Source organism: Eutrigla gurnardus (genome assembly GCF_963514095.1).
Source record: "Eutrigla gurnardus genome assembly, chromosome: 17".
Taxonomy (NCBI): domain Eukaryota; kingdom Metazoa; phylum Chordata; class Actinopteri; order Perciformes; family Triglidae; genus Eutrigla; species Eutrigla gurnardus.
In genome coordinates this window covers 11345120-11365790 of record NC_139928.1, presented here as the reverse complement: position 1 = coordinate 11365790, position 20671 = coordinate 11345120, and the positions used below count along the sequence as shown (strand labels likewise).

The following is a 20671-nucleotide window of genomic DNA, read 5'->3' as shown; positions in this document are numbered from 1 at the left end:
CATATGTGTTACCCGAACAAGCAAGTTTGAGGATGTGAATGGCTCAGAGCATTAGCATTTTGCCACATAAATACTGCATTAAACAAAACTCTCTCTTCTTGGAAATGTTGGAAATGCAGTTTCATTGAGGTTTCAGCTTAATGTTCCTGGTCCTGTGGAGGGCTGACATGACAAACGTCCAGGTAGTGGAGTTGTTTTTTATACCTGGACAGAGAGGCATTACTGTTGCCACCAGCGCTAACAGATCGGCTTCCTCCAGCCGTGTGATGATAATGAAGACAAATGGGTCCCTGGCATGAAGGTAAAACCACACGAGGATTGCAGTGCGCCACAGAATAAGCCTGTATTATGTGTGTGTGAGAGAGAGAGAGAGAGAAGGGTGGGGGATTCCAGTGTGGTTTGTGCGTCTTTGTATCTGCATACTTTGGTATGTGTGATTGTTTGCTCACGGACGACAGAAACTGCGTGGATCTGCGACGCTGTGGTTCGAGGTTTCATGCGTAAGCACCTGCATGTTTTGCGTTCTGTGTGTTGCCACCTTGACCTGATCGCCGTCCACCCTTCAAGACTGAACCAACAAAGTGTCCGATAACACATTCCCAGTGCGGCCACTCTGTTTGAGAGAGTGGCCAGTACGTACGCTATCACCGTTACTCATTTATTTGTCAATACAGTACGCAGTTTTAGACTGGCAGAGCCTGTGGTGTAGTGTTTTGTTTCAGCAGAATCAAAATCACAGTGATTCTCACTCGCGTTATTGTGTAAATGAGGATCTGAGGAGCGTTTTAGTGTTTAGTGTCTCTCACATCCCACTTTTTTTTGTATTTGTCTGACACGCACACACACACACACAAGCATAAACGGCTTGCATGACCACTCCCCCCCCCCCCCCTACCCCCCTGCACTCCCCCTTTCGCTCTTCTCACTATTGCTATCAGGGGAGTCATTACAGATTGCTTTAAGTGCCGATAAAAGGGTCCGTCTCGCATGTCGATCCGTTGACCTCTTCTTTACTAATATGCTTCCGCATGAGAAATTTGGGTATTTTGTGTGAGTGCCTGTGCACGTTTATGAGTGTGTGTGTGTGTGTGTGTGTGTGCGCCTCCACATAATCCAGCCTAAAGGGATCAGTCACCTAGAGAGAACAGCGGAGTTAATTAAGTGTTGAAAAAAAGCTATCTGGTCCTCTGCCATTTAGGTTATCGAAAGGTTGCAGCTAATAGCCATAACCACTTTTAATCGTCTCAATGAAAGTTTCTGCCTCTGACCAATACGCGCTGCTGAAGCTGGGAGGTTGGTAAAGTATTGATTATAATCCTTCCCATTATCAGAGGTGATCACGTAGCTCAGAGCTTTGCATTATTTGTCAACTGAAAATTAAAAAAAGCAATTTTCAGCTCCACCTCAGCACCTTTCAAATCCAGGACGTATGTCTGTAAACATATATTGCTATTGGCTGTTTAAAATGGAATGTTAGAAATCTGTTTAAATGATTCTTCACAATGCCCGGCTATAAGTATCGTATGTAAAGCGCCCTCGAAGGCCTGCAAAGGCTTTTAGAGGCATTTGTGTTCACTATCAAGTCGCCACATGGCCCATTACCAGCCTGCATTTGCAGTATATTCTTAGTTTATGATGATTATATAGTGTTGAGACATCTCATCTCAAAGTGTGAGCACAGCACACAGGAAGAGATCTCTATCAGCAGGAATGTGTTGCCTAATGTAGCATGGTGTTTTGTGTTGTTAAGCCTCACTGGAAGCACCCTGTGGATGGAAACAGATGCATCAACACACCCAGATTAGACGAGCACGTCGTTGTTGATGATAATAATTACTCTGATGTACACTGAAATCAGTTGTATGGATATATAGACGGAAAGAAACATGGTGTGTTATCAGAGATGCTGTCGGGGCAGAGGAGACGTGTAAAAAGACAGCCTACCTACTGTATACTTGTAGCCTCCCACTCGTCTTGTCAGGTATTGGCAGAGATATCGCACAACGTATCAATATTGTCTGCTGCCTGGGCAACCACAGGTAAACAGATCAGTATTTGGCAGACAGCTGTTTGTCTCCCATTGCTTTTCAGTTGGCGCTTTCTTGGCTCAGTGGAGTGATAATTCCAGTCTTGAGCACAAAACATTGACTAGGACACTCGGTGCACGATATGGGGTCCGGGCGCTGCGAGGGGAAGCTCTGCAAGTCCTGGAGAAGGCAGGAAGACTTTCCAGCTGTGAGGTTGTCTAAAAAAGGTTGATAAAACTGCACAAAAGGGAGTAATGTGTCATAGTGTTTACACTCTACTATATAAAATATATAACTATAAAAAAAATCATACATCGTACTTTTTCTTGCTTTCCTTTGTTTCGTAACTACAGATCCCATAATGCTTTAGGAGATGTAAGCAGGAAGCATATTGTTGGTTAGCTCTGGGCCCCAACTGGAGCCTTATTTTTAGCCTGTATTTGTTTACATTTTGGCATATTGGTCATGAATTAAAGTATGACAAATTAGCTGTTAGCAGTTCCTGTTTGCAATGTGTCCATGATTGTACAGACAACTGGGGTGCAGCCCCAGTTGTCTGCTGAGGGTTATTTTCTGAGGGTTATTTTCACTGATGATTATTGTCTGCTGTTTTCACGATGACTCGATTAGTGGTTGAGTCGATAAAATGTAAGAAAATGGTCAAAATGTGTTTCCCAGAGCCCAAGATAACATCTTCAAATGTTTTTTTCTTCACAACTCAAAAGATATTCAGTTAACGATCATGGAACGGTAAATGAACAAGAAAATGTTCACATTAAAGACATTTTTCTTAAAAAAGGGCTCAAATGAGCTAAAAAAAACGTTGACAACGAATCGATAAATTGTTGCAGCTCAACAGACAGCTGTCACTGAATTGCATACTGAAGAACAGTAGTGTTTTTTCCTATTATTTCTAAGTGGTATAATGAGTCACAATAGATATCGGAGATAATGATAATCTAAAACATGTGTATCATGAGTTTCGTCTGTGAGAAAGAGTTCATATTTGGATGCCAGGTTTCACTATCTTGAAGTACCGTACTTGCCTTTCACCTCACACAGTAACTTTACTTTAATTTTACCTCACGTCTCTCGGTCCACACCCCCCTGGGGAGGAGCCAACACAGAAAACCTCAGCTCTGTATGGTAGCCCAGACCAATACATCATGATCCTATACCACCTGCTGTCATAGCAACGCTATCTCACAAGATACGATAAGATATATTGAGGGGGGAAAGTTTGGGAACCACTGGGGGAAAAAAAATGCTGTGTTTTTCTTTGGATATGAATATCATATAAATTCTTGCAAGTACAGATGTCGAATGAACGCTGTCTTTTAAAGTCATACAAAACAGAAGTATCTGACGTAGATCCTGAAAGCGTCTCCGACACATCATGTTTGTTCTTCGCTCCCTCTCAAGCAGCAACATTGCTGACTGTACCACAGAGGGATCCTTCAGTCTGGCTCGCGTGTGTTAATTGCTTTCTTTGAGCATCTTTGAACTTCTCCCTTCTGGATAATGAGTTCTTTTAAAGAGATGAGGTTTGACATCGACAGAACAAAGAGTGTGAAGGACAAGGAGAACACAGAATACCAAACATTTTTCTTATCCTTTTGAATTCGGAAGTCAGACATTTTAATTATTTAAAGTCTGCTGTGCCCCTCCAAGCTTCTTCCCATGCCTCCTCCATATACATACATACGTTTGTTTGTAATATTGCATTTGTATTGAGCACGTTAACCTATGTTGTTTGATTAGCAGTCATCTAATAAATTAATATAATCTAATAATCTAATAAAAATTAATAAGTGGCACCATTTGACCTTTTGAGCGGCTATAAAACCCAGCAGAGTAAAACTGTAAGTAGTCTATGAAGACACACTGGATTTCCTTCACTTCATGATGTGACTTCAGGGTGTTGGTTTGAGGAAATCAGTATGTAAGATGCAATACAGCACCTTGTTTGTATTCCTTCCGCCCTTCCTCTGTGGCCCTGCCCAGTTTCCTGATTGTGTTTTCCTGTCACACCCCTTACTCTCTCTTGCTTAATTTAATTCTCCGTCTTCAGCCTTGTACTTAATTTCTCCCCATCTCTCCACACTAACCCCCTCTTTTAATCTCAATCTCTCCAGAGAGCCCAGTGTCCCTGCATCACCTCTTTAGTTATGCAACCGTACAGAAAACCTAGCCGGAGGCTACAAGTCGTGCACAGAGCTGAAGAAGTTCAGCCTCACTGTTTCTGGATCTTTCACCATACTTTTTTTGGGGGGGATTGTAAACTGAGACATAATCCTCAGCCCTGCACCTATTCTAAGGAACGGGGAACAGCATGTAACCAGCTCAGCCAGCTTCGGCTGTCCCTTTCTTTGACACAGAATTCACTCAAGACGATGGTATTTCCTACCACTCTTTTGTCTGACCGACACGTATCTTCGGGGGAAATGTTTTTTTTTACAAGCCGTTGCAGTGTTGCAAGCACAATTGTAAGCAGATATGATCTGAGACATTGTGAGAAGACCATAGAATAGCACAATATAATTTTAACTCGAGACCGATAAGATTACACAGTGGTGGAAGGCTCTCTGAACGAACCGGTTTTGTTCTCAAACGCTGTTGCTGAGCTATATTTAAAGTAAAATTGCGTTTTCAGATGGCACCTTCAGTCGGGGAAGAAAATAGTAGAAAATAGTAGTAGAAATTCCATGATGTAAAGTTTACAGGACATTTGAATCGCCACCCCAAATTTTCAGGGATCACAGATTCAGCCTATTGCCGATTGTCTTGTCGTCCAACCCCAGCTAGTCCCTGATCAATCACCCGAAAGCACGCGATTCCTAGTCCTATCAGTATGGGGAGGGTGCTCTCATCTTGTCACTGTTTCTGGGTGACTGGAGCTGGTGGGTGGCAGCCAGTCGGGAAACAGCCCAGCATGGGTGTACCACACACACACAAACACACACACACACACACACACACACACACACACACACACACACACACACACACACACTCCTATAAATAAGTTAATGTCACTCACCTTCTATAAATAATGTTCCGGTTGTCCTGGATGTTCATGCGTATCTGTTATCTGAAGGGCTAAAAGGAGCTTTTTGAGTTGCAGATAATATAAAAACTTTGCTTGGGTTTGAATGTGAGGGTTTGCGATTATAATATTGTATATAATTATATGAATATTTATTAGGGGGTTATACTTTATTTTCAAGGTTTTAACATGGATTGTGTGTGGAGGCTCCTACTGGTTCAAATCAATGTTTTTTTCTGAGAGTAAATAGAGCCTGACCAGAAAATACTTGAAGAGAATGGATTTGTGACCTGTAGTGAAAGCACGTTCCCTCAGCCCCCCTGTAAGTATGTGTGAAAGAGTTGGTGTGTCACAACACAGGCCATTATGTAGTCTGAAGTCAGGGGGCTGCATTCCTTTACTGGGCTCATATTTCAAGCTCCTACAATGAGTAATAGAGTGCTGTCTGAAATTGTGTCCATGTATTGTTTATAGGGGAATCACACCTAGCCTCAAAAGTCAAAGTCTCAAAGGGTGAGACCTTTACACGTTCTATACTGGCTGGTATGCATGAGTTAGTGCCTTTATCCCCCCCCCCCCTCCAAGGGCTTGAACTTGGCCTCAGCCACTTTCATCAATGAATCATCCCGCTCAGCTACTACCCTTCTGCGTTAAGGGGTTTGATGTTTGGTTGGACACACTTCATTGATTTATAAAGTCCATCTCTTCTCACCTCCAAGACCGCATTATTAGAAACGTCTTTTTTTATTTTTCCCCTTCTGGTTGAGGATTCGCTCTGGCAATAGTTTTCAGTCGAGTTAACTTCCACACCTGACATCCTACCACCCCCATCTCCTCCTTGCTTCTGGGAAGAACATTTCAGAGGCTCCAAACCTGGAAGGGCAAAAAGATTCTGGAGGAATCTTGTGAGAATCATTGCAGCGTTTTCATCAGGCGCTTTGGTTTTTTTCCATTTGATTTGTGCCCCAAAAGGGGGAACAAGGAACAAAGCCCCTTTTTCTTTGTCTCTTTACTTTTCCCACTCAAGAAACACAAACCTCATTATATTAGAATCAAGCCAGTGCTTTGGTGTCAGATGTGTCAGATCAGCATCCTCCAAGCAACCACTGCATGTCATCCTCTTTATTTTTTCCTCCTTTACAGAACACGCGTCACTGTTGGGAGGCCGTCACAGAGCCTGGTTAAGCTACTTTCACACACTGTTCACCGCACACCATTATTTGTCCATTACTTGTAATTACCCATCACGATGACTGATGGAATGTTTTTCGAGGCTGAGTTGGCAAGCAGTTAGGATTATCCTGTTGAGGACTTTATGTAATTACCCAGTCATTAAACACAACTCAGTGTGAAGACGACCAGAGGGGGGGGGGGGGGCGACGACTTGCCAATGGCTTGGTTGTCTGTTGTCTTCATGCCATGTTGCATCCAATAAAGTGACTCCGGGGGCAAACGTCGTTCGAGCTGAATCGCTTTTCTTTGGAGTTCACTCTCTGAGGTCCTGTAAAACAAACCGAGCCCCTGATGATGCTGAGGAGGCAGGCGCTGGTCTTGATTGGGTTTCATCTCAAGCATGTTGGGTGATGATGAATCCGGAGGTAGGTCTCTGTCAGGTTACATTCTTACTGAGATCCTTACTGAGATAATTAAGGAGCAGAGCGATGAATACAATAGAGCCTCATCAGGAACTGGAGTTTGACCTTTTCGACTGCTTTCATATCAGGTTTCAACAACAACAAATCACCGAGGGGGATATTCAAAGTTTGCCGTCAGATGTCAAGAACAAAGAAGGAATAGTGCTGTGGGCCACGTTGTTTTTATTTTGTCAGGGTCCAGAGGTTTCAGAGAGATTTGTTACAGCTTATGTAAATTCTTCTCCTTGTTTGGTTTGAAGGTGCGTCATATCAAAAGGTGAGACTAGATTTAATTTTATTCAACTCATAGGAGAAAATGTACATAGTTGCTTTTGTGGATCTCATCTGTTTTTGGACATAATAAAAATTACAATGCCACTTGGATTGGAGGCTTTAGTTGTTTGTTATTTGCACATTTTGATCTGTTTATGCCCACCGACAACAGGCCATATCGAAATGAAACCTACTGAGATGTTTGTTTTCTTGGCCTCTTTTCTTCCAGGAATGTAACTCCTTGCCTGATAAATGATATGAATATTCTATCAAAGTGCTGTAAGTCCCATTCAATAATTAAACCAATTTTGACTTCAGAATCGGAGCAAAGGCTTGTTTGAAAGTTATGAAACTTTCTCCAAAATGTTGCCTGCAGCTGAATCTGATGGAGCAAATGGAGACCTCACATATGGATGTAAAATGTGATGTCTCAGTGATTTTTCTGCTATGTTTTTCTCCCTTCACATTTGCCAAATTTAACAACAGCCATATCTTTGTAAAAGATTCAACCCAGGCAAATGTATGAATGACAACCCGGCCTTCTTTGGAACAAAGAGCCCAGTTTAGCCTGGAGAACATTGAAACTGCAAACGGTGTTCATTTCCAAATGGGTGGGACTTCATCCGAGTTACCCCGCTGTCTGGGCCGGGGATGTCTTTGATATTATGTCTTGGATGTTTAGTGAAAACTTGCTTGGATCAAAGATGCCTGTGATGTCAGCCTGGCTGTCCTGATTTCAACAGTTTAGGTTTGTTTCAAGCTGTCATGACGTATTTCACACTCTGGGAACCTTATAATCGCATTTTGACTATAATTTGCTTGCTATTGTTTTCGACAGTTGTTTTTTTTTAAGGCATTATACAATTACGTCTTTTGGAGATATCCAAGAAGATGCATTGTTTGATATTCACAGCCATATTTGCGACACCTTTAAAGTCAGATGTTGTAGCAGTATTCAGAGGCCCAGTGCCCAGCCCAGAGTGATGCACACTTTTATCAACACCCACAAACTGGCAGGAAAAATTAGAGCCCATCTCAAGCATATAGACTGGACAGACATATAGGCTGCACTAACGAAACGCCTGGAGAAACGGTTCCAATCTATTGTCTTGTTGTGGTTTTGACAGAAGAACCTCCCCTGTACTCAAAACAAGTGCAAACCTCCCTCTTCAGCGGCAGAATCTGAGTAGAACGAGAGCTTTTGAGCGTTACACATGAACTAAATAACAATCCGGTATCACGTTTCAACTCACTAAAAGCCTTTTCTAGAGAGCTAAAACAATTAAGGTTAGTGGCAAAAACGGCTGTGTCATGTAAGAAAGGAAGATTTCCCTGTGGATCTGTAACTAGATAACGTCACGTATTGATGTTTAGACCAAGACTCACAATGAGGCCGTTTTAATCTGTAGAAATCCTTGAAGACGCTGTATCTTTCCAAAAAATAGTCAGATATAACCCCTGCGCATGTAGTGAATTACCCAAAAATGTCACGTTTGATTAGCTAATTAATGGTAGTTGATGCCATGTTTGACAGGGAATTCAGCTGTAGGAACAGCAAGTAATATTAGGGGTCTTATGATAAGTTTCAACTGTAAACCACTGTAAAAGGTGTTTTTCTTTTAGAAACGAGGTCGGTGAGTCATGGTCTGGTGCTCTACAAACAGAGATCGATGCTCTCTGCTCCCGTCCCTTAGTTAACCTTGGACCGTGGTTAACAGAGCCATGTTGTGTTTGTCTAACCCCCCAGCAAGGACCGTTGGATCAGAGTTCACACTGTTTTATCCAAGTGTCACTTTTGACTGAAAGAAGGCAGTATCTTAAAAAGTTCTCCGTAGCTCATCTCGACCATGCCTTCTGTTTTTCTGTAGCTGTCCACCCTCTTCCCTTATTTACTGTACGACCTCTGACGTTCTCCCGTCTATCTCTCTCATCACAGCTGTGCGTCTGCTGTTCTCCCAGGTTTATCCTTCTCTCTTATCAGCTGCTGCTGGTTCCTCTAGGCTTCCTGCACCTCATATCAGCCCCGACTCATTACACTGTAGCAACGCTCCGCTTTCACCGGAGATTATGTGTCTCTTGTCAGTGTACGAACAAACCAGGTCAGCGCACGTGTTAATGAGTAAATATCAAGCATGGCTTTCCTCCACGCGGGAACCAAGCATTTGAACTCGTGTATATTATGGGAATTACTGATAAAAGATGGGTGTTTTGATAAAGGGTTTTAATTTAGCTTGTCGTTTGTCATATGGTAAACTACAACTAGCTCAGGTCACAGTGACTCCAGAGAGCTGTTCGCTCAGCAACCTCAGTGGGCCCACTTAAGACTTGATAGATTTCCCATTATTTTTAGACAGCCATGATGGAGCACCAGGTAGCGTGCAGCCTGTTCTGCTTTTCCTTTTAGATCCCTACTTCCTGAGTGGAAACACTGCTCCCGCTATGGCACATGAGTGGTAAGCCAGCGTGCCGCCCTGGAGATGAATACTTCTCTTCATGTGAAACAATCACACATATGTAATCTGGAAGCCCAGATTCCCTCTATTTGAAAGGAGGTTTCAAAGAGGCTGTGAACACTTGAACCATGGCAGAGCACCAAGGAATCAATGCCAAGCTGTAATACCAGGCAATAAGTGAAATTATATTTGTCATTTATTTGACAGTGAGCGGTCCCTGTGAAAATATACGAGCCGAGTTTATTGGATTTGTCCACAGTGTGCCAACCTTTACAATCTATCCTGTTGTTTTTGTCTTTTGGCTTCTCTGCATACACGCGTGGGCAGGCCGAGCCCATTGAGGCCACTGCCCTTCACGACCACAGCAGATGCAGGAGAAGCAACTGAAAGCGGAACAATTCCAAATTCCAAGAAAGAAATGTACTTTTGGAGTTGTTTGGAAAAAAAAAAAAAAAAAAACTGCATTCAACATTATTTTAAGTATTTTGGTTGATATGGTTGAATTGTTTGAAGTGCTTCGTTCAGTAAAACATATCTGCATTTGTCATTATAGTCACGGGGCTACTCTCGGTGAGTCAGCTAATCCGACCAAGCTTGAATCCCTTACACACATAGAAAAAAAACTGATGATTCGCACTGCAGCAGCGCTTGCCGCTGTGCCGCGGTGCCGCGGTGCGACAAAAGCAGGAACAAGAGAGAAAAAAGTATAGTGTTTGACACGCCGGCGCGCTGTGAGTCACGCGAGGAGCCTGGAGCAAAACATTTTCAGTGGAGTACTAGAGGTTAGATGTCGGCTCGGGTTTAATGGGAAAGTCATGGTCACCTGCAGAGATATAATTTTAGTAAGCAAATCGTGTTGTGCATTTGACCATGAAACGTACAGCGAACGTAGCTGAAACCTCAGTTCTGTACTAGAATAGTGGTTAAGAATAATAAGAGTGTCATTGCTAGATGGGTTTAGAACAGTAATGCATTATGAGCATTGAATAGAAATGTGTTGAGTGATTGAAAACGTTGATTATTGAAAACCACCAAGATCTTGAATGGCGACTTATTCTTCAATCAGATATTTTCTGATAAGCATTGCTAATTTTATTTGATTCGGGAAACCTGCTTGCGACCTTCAAACCACGGTACTGAGAAAATCTAGTTTTGGTATCGTATAAAAAAAGAATGTATACCCAGGGCCTAGTCATGACTGCCATAGAAAATAAATAATATTCAACATGCAGCACGCTGTCGGTTTCTTCAGTAAAGTAAATGTTAGGGCACAGAGGAGTCACGGTATGAAAAGCTGGGTGCATGTAGGTCTCAAGGCCCGGGTGAGCCTCCGCCTCAGGGTGCTCTGTAGCCGACGCTGACCCAGTATTCCCAGGTACGCGGAGAGGAGGCCGGTGAACTGACGAGACAGCCGGAGGGAGTTTGACCCGGCAGTCGTGTTGTGTTCAGGGCACATCCCTCCTCTCCTTGGTTGACCCCCCCCCCCCCCTGACTTTCTCTTTGTCAGCCTCCGTCTCTCTCTCCCTCCCTCCCACTTACTTTCCAGAGAATTACGTGAGCAAGAAGGAATGAAAAGAGGTATTGTGCTCTCTTGAATGTAAGATGTGTGTATGCATGTGTGTTTCGGTGGCTGTCTCTTCTCTACTCTAGTGCGATGCAATGCAACTGTTCTGACACCGTGGCCCTGGCATACCACAGTGGTCCGAGGAGCAAGGAACATGTTTTAACCAGCGACATATGTACCATAATTTCCATAATGTCATCTCACATGCTACGCAGACAGAACATGCCTCTACAGGCAAATTTGCTGCTAAAAAGTTGTTTTTCACGAGACAGATATCCCATTACAACGTTGTTACGATACTATAATGATGTAGGTAATGGAACGTAGCCTAGTAACATTGCACTGTATATAATACAGTCCTGACTTGGCATGATGTTTTGGAACAGAGCCCAGGACTATAATGCAGACATACCTGTTCTAAATAGACAAGCAGTGCCTCGAGAGTTTTAGTTCAGTTTTCAGTTTTAAACTATTTAATTTAGGTGCAGCTGCTAAAAAGAAAAAACAACCAAAGAGAATCAATCATTTAGAAGTTTGGCATCTTTTGTTTTTATTTAAAAAATGGTGAATAAAAGCCCTCCTAACTGCCTCCACAAAAAAACCTACTATGTGTCATTCAGACTCACTAAAGAGACATGATACTTGATGTTGTTCATTGTCCTCTTTGAGTAGGTGGTTACACGCCCGGTCGCAGCTTGTTATCATTCGTCAGTGACGACCTTTCTCACTGATGTTTGCCGTGGAGTCAATCTGCCCGTCCACGTATTCAAATGTCAGGGCTGATTGCCGAGCCAAACGGTGCCCTTCTCTCATGCAACTCCAATGGGCTAAAAAACTGATAAAAACTCATTCAACAGCCTATGAATCTCTCAGCCCCCCCCACACACACACTCCTGTGTCTCCCTCCATCAGTGTCCGTCTGCCTGTCCGTCTCATTGGCTGCATGTCTGCTGACTTACGGGAGCGAGTGGGCTAAGGTTCGTGTCATGTGCTCGTCTTGTGATCTGTGACCTTTTTGTCACATGTCACCCGCCTGCTCGCCCACCATGTTTACCGAGTCTCTCCCCCGCCCAGACTTTCAGCCAAACAAAGTGAAAACTGGCTCAGTGCATTATATGATTGCCAGCTGTGAGCAAGTTGGAGTGTGAAAACATAACAAAAGGAAAAAAAAAAACAATATAGCTCACTTGAGGAATAATCACTCGGTAATTCCACTTAGCAACTGTTACTGCTAACACACACTGAGGAGCAGTTCCTAAGACAGGGTGAGATTTAAAACGAGGCATCAGGAAACAAACCCACACTGTAGCAGAATTCCTCAACTAGCAGTTGGAAATGTAAATTATTTAATGCGATGGACCACAAGTCCACATAATTGTAGTGAACTGAGCTTTTATCTTATTATCTCTTTATAAATTCATGTATCTCAACTCGTTAGCAAGCGTTTGCCTATTCACACAGTGCAACATTAGCATTCATTAATCATGCGCCGCCACCTGGGGAATGGAAGTCCAATATTAACAACATCATTATCAAACTAACGCTGTGATGATTACGATGAAGAAGAAGAGGAATTCTGAACTAGAAAAGCAGTGTTCTTGCTCAATAATAACCTAATTAAAAATCTCAAAGAGACATAAGCTCATAAAGATGCTTCCTCGTTGGGCATGAATACACAGGAATGCTAATGTTTGTCCATTCTACACGGCTGTCGGCTCGCCCCTCCGTTGGCCTCTGTAGTCTTCCCACATCCATCACCTCCCGCCGTGCTGTCCCCCCCCCCCCCTTCCTCCTCTCTCTCTTCAGCAATCAGCTGGTATTATCCTCGTCATCTTGTGGTTGTATAGACACGCAGCGTTTTGACTATCTTCCCTGGAATTGTCTGTCCTGCTGTGCCGGATAAAACCATCTGTGTTCAGTCATCCTACAGCTACTGCTGCCAAATCACCGCCCCTCTCCATCTTTATCTCTGGGAAGGTTCTTCAGCCCGATAGGTGTGTTTGTGTACGTGTGTGAGGAAGGGAGGGAGGGAAAGTGGGATTCACAAGTTGGATGCAGCCTTATGTCAGGCTGCTATCACTAGTGTAGGAGAGTCAGACTGATTTGAGGTAAGTTTGTTCGATTCCTTCGGTCTCCCAAACTTCTCTCCCCCAGCGCTCACTATTTAATTAGATAGATCTATGTGTTGTTTATTAGTGTGCATTTCAGATGTCTTCAATTATTGCGTACGTGTCTATATTCTTCTTCAATAACCACATATTAACCAACGGGGAAATTGTCTTTGGGGATGTCTCAGGTTCGATTGTTGCAAGCACCTCCAATCCAACTGCTAAAGAATGCATGACCCTGCATGAGTACATATGGATGTGGTTCAGCTCAGCTTCTATGCTAAATTGAACTGCTACCTTGTGGTTCTTATTTAACAAGGCACACCAGAAAACGTGCCTTCTGCTCCCATTAGCTGACTCTGTAACTCTTCCCATTGTGTTCGCAGACGGCTGAAAGAGCATTAAATGAGTGCAGCTTACTTTTACTAGACAAGGTCATGATTCATTCTTGCAAAAAGAGTGTAAATGCTCCTCTAGCCCGGTATGTTTTGCTATGTTTTTATTCAGTAATGACCAACTTTTGTGGCCATATTGGTTGGGACCAATTAGTTAAAATGTTCAGTGTGCAGCGGAATTTATATCGAAATTAACTCATTACATTGAATTGCAAATCTTCGCTCCAGAAGCCAGATGCAGTAAAGTTCAGCAACAGTGTAGTCCACAAACCAATGGGTAATGCCACGATGACTACGTCCACTTCTTGTATTCAGTCTATTTTATTTGCACGTTTTAAAAACCAAAGTCCAAAGAGCATATTATTAAGTAGCACTTCCCAGATTTCAAAGTCAAGGAGGACAAAACAAACATATTTGGCTCATCTTTTGTATTTCGCCCTCTTTGACTTTGAAATCCGGGATGTTTTTCGGGAATAAACTACTGTAGTGTGTGACACTATAGCAGAAGCTCTAGGGACGGACTTTAACAACACTTTAACACTGCACACAGAATACTGCCGGAGCAGAGAGGAATTTTGAAAGGGAAAATAATGGTGTTGGATACATAAGTGAGGAAGTGGAGGTAAAGATTGATGCAGATGTGACACGTTCTACTCTTTATTCCCTCGCTCCCTTCACCTCCCTCCATCTTTCTGCTTCCACTCTCCTCCCAGCTCCCTTGTCTCTCTTTTCATCTCCTCGCTTGCTTCCCCAGTCTGGCTACTGACCAGCGCAGCATCGAACTCCCATTTGCTCACGGCCAATTTGGAAGGAATTTGCTCATCCATTAAAGTGCATGTTCAGTGTGACTTTTATCCCTTTTCCTCTCCGTCTCTTGCCGTCCCAACAGACAGCCATGTCTCTCCTTGCATAAATAAAAACTGCTTTTTCAACATCGTTCTTTCAGATGACGTTCTTCCCTGCAACAGTGACCCTTTGTGCTGTAATGGGCCAAAATGACACCTGGAAGTATTCTTTTTCCTGTTTTCTCTAACAAAGTGATCCGTATGCTTTAGGGTTTGTGTGTAATGAGAGTGACAGCAAAGCTTCCACAAACGGGGAAATTCTCTTTCACGTCTAACAAGGACAAACTCACTCGAACAAAACGATGCAGGCAGTTTCACCCGATCGGAAAATAAACACCAACCAATAAACCTCTGCTGTTGTTTTTCTTTCATTCTGCGTCATCGCCTCTTCACGCAAGCTACTGCCCAATTATTTCATGCCCATACACATCAGGGATAATCAAACACACATACTGTACATGCAGTGAAGTAAATACTTGTATCTACACACGCCAGGCAGAAATAATAATGTACTGCACGCTGTCACACGAATGGATAATGTTTCTCTTTGATTTACAGCCCCACATCCACACACATGTGGAAATCTTACTGAACTTGACTGCTAATGGCTGAACGGGATGTGGCTTTCTTTGCTTGTGTTCTGTTTCTAACTTTACATTCAATCTTTTGGCTCTGGAAAAGAAAAGTTGTCGTGCTCTCATCAGCAGGCCGAGTAAACATTAAAGGGATAAGACCTATAATTCGGACAAATAAGCAGAGCAATGTAACACTTTGCCAAGCAAGCAATTATTGTGATGAATGGCTGAAAAGTGTGTTTAATAAAAGCCCCCGTAAGGCCTCCAGGATGAGCCTGTTCATACTGTTTTTCCATTTCGCCGTCTTTGTCTGCAAAAGATTTCTCGCAGTTATTAAATGGCGAGAATGCCGCAGCTTTGCCACCGGTACAGACACTCTGAATTGATCTGTTTTGTGTCAACTGGATTTTTTTTTCTTCTTCCACAAGCACCACCTATTTGTCTACACAATCACATTATCCAAGAATCAGAGCAGGAGAAAGAATGTGTGGAGAAAGAATGACTTGGCTAACGCCGACTTTCTCCCAGCATAGCCATTCAGTGAAAGTCAGTCAGTAACCATGGGAGGCAGCCACAAATGTTTCCAGCTTTTGTTACCCTCTGATTTATAGTCGGCCACTGTGTCCTTGAGGTATTAGTCTAGATTTCCCCTCTAGCCAATGGTCGGGCTCTGTTGGCGGATTGTGTTGCTCAGAATAAGATGTTGATTTCGTGTTTATGGACTTGTAATTGTCCTAATTATGGACAACAAAGGAATGAGAGGTGGATTGTTGGTTGACTGGTTGTGTACCAGGGGAGAAAGTATCAAGAAGGGGACAGACTCTGCTGTGTTAAAGTGGGAGTTAAAAGGAGAGACTTTATTAGAGATCATGTGCAGAACTGTGTGTAGCAGCAGCTATTTATTTAATTCTGGGGATATGATATTTCCCCCATATTAGAGAGTTTGTTTGTAAAATTCTTTAAATGTGTCATGTGCCTATCAGAATGCACTTTTCAAGTTGATAGCAAAAATGAGACAGCAGCAGAAATATGTGCAAGTCCATGTAAAGTCACTGTGTGCAACTTCCATTCAAGTCCCCATCTCTGGATCGTAGATTAAGCCATTTTTCTTCCCAGCAAACCCCTCTGTATCCATGCCGATGTAGCAGCGGGGACACCACCAGTTAACCCCGTCAATAAAACGATCTGCCGGAGGTCTGACTTCGCATCTGAAGCCACGTTAGTGCTTATGTCACAGATGTTATGTCAATGCCAAATCCTCAGCGGGGGGTTTGGGAGGCTATGGGCCGGATGCTTGCTCGGTCGGTAGAGCTCAGTGGCATTCGAGTTCAGCTGGAGCGCAGCAGAGCACAGCGGCGTGGTATAGCGGGGGCCTGTGAGAAAAGGGGTGACGGAGAATGGACTGAGAGCAGCTTCAGTGACTGAGGAGGTGTCTATGAGGAGTGACACTGGGTATCAAGTCGACTGATGTGTGTCCATGGAATATCACAATGTGTGAAGTGGTGAAAGTCATAATTGTGGTCTTTTATTTGAACGTCCATGTTTTTGAAGTGCTTGACTGACATGTAGACCTGCGCTCTTTCCTCTGTCTCTGAAATGAAACCGACACAAGTTCCTTTGATACACACACAAACACAACGGCCGCTCTGCTGCGATGGCACTGTATCAATATTATGTCCTCTCCACCCTGTTCCTGTTTGTACAGCCCAGTAAATGTACCCACCTAATATCGAATGGAGGAAATCCTCGGCAGTGGTTGTTCTCTGCCCCCCCACTCCCCCGTCTCTCTTTGTAATTCGTAAAGACTTTTTCCACTTTCGTTTCAAACCGGTGAAACTAACCTCCGCTCTTCTGCTGCAGTGTAGGAGAAGCTGTTTTGTCACAGGAAGTTCTCTAATCACTTTTTCTCTTGCCGCGTCTCACTCTTGAGTGCTGCTGTTTGTGTAGCTAGACACATGCACACACTTAGGTCCCTCTCTCCTGCTCTGACCCCCCTTAGTGTCTGGATCAGTGCCCAGCCCGAGCACTCGTCTTGGAAAAACAATCATGATTTTTGCCGCATTCAGACATGCACTGACCCTGTGTGGTACAAATACAGCACCACTTTCATTTGTGCACAAGACACAAAATCCTCTAGAAAATCCAGGGACAGATGGTTGAGTCATCAGAAACTTTACTTCACAGACACGTCTATTAAGTCTCTTGTATAACGTCAATGCAGCAATACAGCCTGTTTTATGACATAGGTCTGAATCATATGACGCTGTGCCCTAATTCCTTCTTTCAGGCTGCGTCGTGTTCAGCTGGTGTTTTTTACGGAGTATCCCACTCTGTGTGGATGAGTCAGTGAAAAACACTGGGCTCGCAGGAAGGGAAGCTCTAACGCTGAGATAAAGGAGACAGATGGTAAACTTAAAGTGACAGGTGACCGACCAAAACAAGTGCTTTATGAGCACGTTCAGGGTCTATGCAGAACAACAGTCTTTCTGTGAATGAGCAATAAAAGGTTGCACAAAAAGGTTTCAACGTGACAGCGAGATGGGCGCTGAAAAAGGGTCCGTCATAGAGGGGAAGAATGGAAGAAGAGAGAGAAGCAGCTCTACTTGGTGAACTTTTTATCTTTTTTTTTTTAAATATATATTTTCTTTTGCTCTCTTACGTCTCAATTTTCTCTTTCTATCATTATTTCTTTATGTCTCTCAGCAACACAACATCATGGTCTTCTATTGAAAGTATACAATGGCGCTTATATACTTGATAGAAATCCTGGGTGAATGACCTTATCAGAGTGAATGTGTATTGTGTGATCGAACCGAACTAACTTTGTAACTTCAGTACAGAAGTGAGATGTGACCGTCACTGTATTGTTCAAGGACGTCCAGCAGCCCATTTTTCTGTGTTGCCAAACTCGATAGGATTTTGCACATTAATTTAAGTTTGTCAGCAATTTGAAGCTGAAAAGTCGGACCCAGTATTGGATTTTCTTTGCATAGAACCATCGTGGTATTTCTCAACAAGAAAGCATGCAGTACTAATGAGGCTCCATGAAACAACTTAAGCAGCATCTAACATCATCGTCACTTTGAAACCCAGCGTAGCTTGATGAACCTGTGTGTGTGATGTGTGAGGTACATTTTTAATGTGGGTCGTGTCCCATAGGGCTCCATAGGTTTGCTGACCCGGGCTTATTGAGCATAGTGGCATTCAGATTCAGGAAGCATTTGTACTTTAGCAAGTTTATCGTCCCCTTGTTTTGTGTTATGCCATTATCAAGCATGAATAATGAGCTAAGATAAGTTAAACCTTCATTCGTCCCACGGCGGGGACATTTAAAATATCACAGCAGCAAAGAGGATAGTGCAACAAGAGGCAAGCCACAGTAAAGATAAAATTCATAAACAAGAAAAAAATAGATATAATCATGGAAAGACTGAGTGAAAAAAGGCCAACCATAAGATGAGTTCGGTTCTCAAACGAGAGAATTTGCTGCTTTTCTTAAAATTATAGTAAATTAAATATTTAAGGATTTGGATCTGTTGGTCGGACAAAGCCAGACATTAAATCATGTCGCTATACGCTGTTTTCTGAAATTGTATTGGAGCAAACGATTGATGCAATTGGATGACTGTAGAACTAAAACCGTAATCAGTGACTTGAGGGACAATTAATCTGCCCAGATAATTTAGTTTGATTATAAAAAAAGATAAGGAAAGATAACAAACACATTTCAAAGGATTCTTGAGATTCTTTTGTGAAAAAGAAATTGGCCGCCGTGGTGCGTTCCACTCCTGTGTGTCAGGATGCTGCTGGTCCAAACAGCCGGCTGAACTCAGCAGAACCAGCATGCATCCTGTTGCCCCACAAAGACTTCACTGCGCGAGATTCCCCGCTTGGACCACCTGCAGCTGGGGAGCAATTAAAATCACCACCCACCACTCAATGACTGAAATGGTTTGACACGCTCACACCCACAATGATAACAGCTGGAGAAAGTGAAAGCAATCAATGAATCATTGATGATAATTTGCTCTACCCATTCATAATTCATAGCCTCAATTGTATGTGTGTGTATGTGTGTGTGTCCCAGCTGTGCATTTTGAATGTTGTGTAATGGAGTTTTGGGGATGCTGGATGTGGACATGCCTTTTTTCCTCCTGCTGACACGCACTGGTCCACGGTCCGTCTTCCATAATGTTATCTGCACTTGTAGCTGCACAGGCAGGAAACTCCTCTCCTGATAAGCAAATGGAGTGCGAGCTCCAGTCTCAACATGCTCCCGTATCAAAGATGCTTGGATATAATCACAGCAGGCTTTCACTATCGAACATGAAGTTATGATTCTAGATAGACAACGTGCAGAGCATGCAACTCAGTGCGTATTGATTCATCTTCCTGCAGGCTTTCGGATGGGTCGATTGGAAAAAGCAGCTTTAAAAAAAGCTTAAATAACTGGCTCCAACGAAAGTCAAGAATGTGTCTAAATGTCCGGCTTCTCCCATTCTCCATGCATTCCTGCAGATCACCACTCTGATCAACCACAAAGACAAGCCAAAGAAGTCAGAGCGCACCCTGGCAGCCATACACAGGGTGGGCCAGGCAGTGAGCGTGGCCGTGGGGCGCTTCGTCGCGGTCGGGGAGGCCATCGCCACCGAGAACCAAGAGCTTAAGGATGAGATGGGTCAAGCCTGCTTCGAGGCACGCCGAGCAGGTAGGCCTCTTTTATGTACTCGCCATGAAACTGAATTTGCTGCAGTTAAAGTCAACACACTGTTGAGTGTTTCTCTTTGGGGGGAAATAGAGAGGGTACTTATTTTTATGTTGTAGAACTGTGTACTCATAGTGGATACTGTATCTTTCTGTCATAAACATGGCCATGGCTTTATGGTGCTCAGAAACTTCCACTTAAGGTGTAATAGCTGGTCAAACCACCTATCAGTCTTTATTTGTTAAGACAAATGACAGTTTCATAAAGCATCAGGCGTCACCTTAAGACATCAGCGTTATCAAATTTGAGCAAATTGTCGATTTGTCTGGACGGGCTGTATTACCCCAGAGGGCATTCTGACGACATTGTTGTTATTAGGTTGGAAAGTAAAGGCTGAAAAAAGTGCAACTTCACCCAGAGGGAATGAATGTGTCTGCACTGGCTGAGAAAGCACTGCATAATAGATTCTGGAAGAAGACTCCTTGAGACTTTATACATCGGGCCGTTGGCAAGATTGAAGTAGTTAAGCTTTCCTGATATTCACTGCCTGATAGATTCCCTCTGTGTTGCATTGAGAAATAATTCTCCACCTGAGGTCAGGACCCCTCTTTTTTATTCTTTTCCCTTAGTTTAAATCTGCTTGCTGGGCCTGTCTCTGTGGAGTTTGAATATCTGCAGTTTCTTCTCCATTCTAAAAAATGCGGGTGAGGTGATAGACTGCCAACCTGTGCTCACAGAGCGTGCGCCGCAAGAGGCTCCGAACTCCTGCAAATCTGAAAAGATTATCTGTTTGATGGTTGTAAGGATGTATTGAGTGCAAAACGGTAAACAACTCGGTGGGAACAAGAGGTGCAGAGGGCTGGAGGAGGAGTGGAAACAGTGACAACCAGTGTGAGGGAACAAGAATTTGTGGATCACTCTTAAAAGACCGTCCGCTTTTATTGAACCGGACAAACAAGAGGTGGTTTTGTCAGAAATGTGTTTTCCATTAAAATGCTGTTTGAAAGTACACAGTCCAGACCACCCGAACTCAGACCTGCATCTTC

At 43.3% G+C, this 20671-nt stretch overlaps 1 protein-coding gene across 2 annotated transcripts in view; it reads left to right on the top strand.

The window, feature by feature from the left end:
• Positions 1 to 20671, top strand: part of ctnnal1 (catenin (cadherin-associated protein), alpha-like 1) — a 41702-nt gene that overhangs the window by 4196 nt on the left and 16835 nt on the right. For both annotated transcript variants that reach the window (XM_084032898.1, XM_084032897.1), the window contains exon 2: positions 19439 to 19628. In XM_084032898.1, the coding sequence (XP_083889024.1) occupies positions 19439 to 19628 (190 nt within the window). The remainder of the gene's footprint in view (positions 1 to 19438; positions 19629 to 20671) is intronic.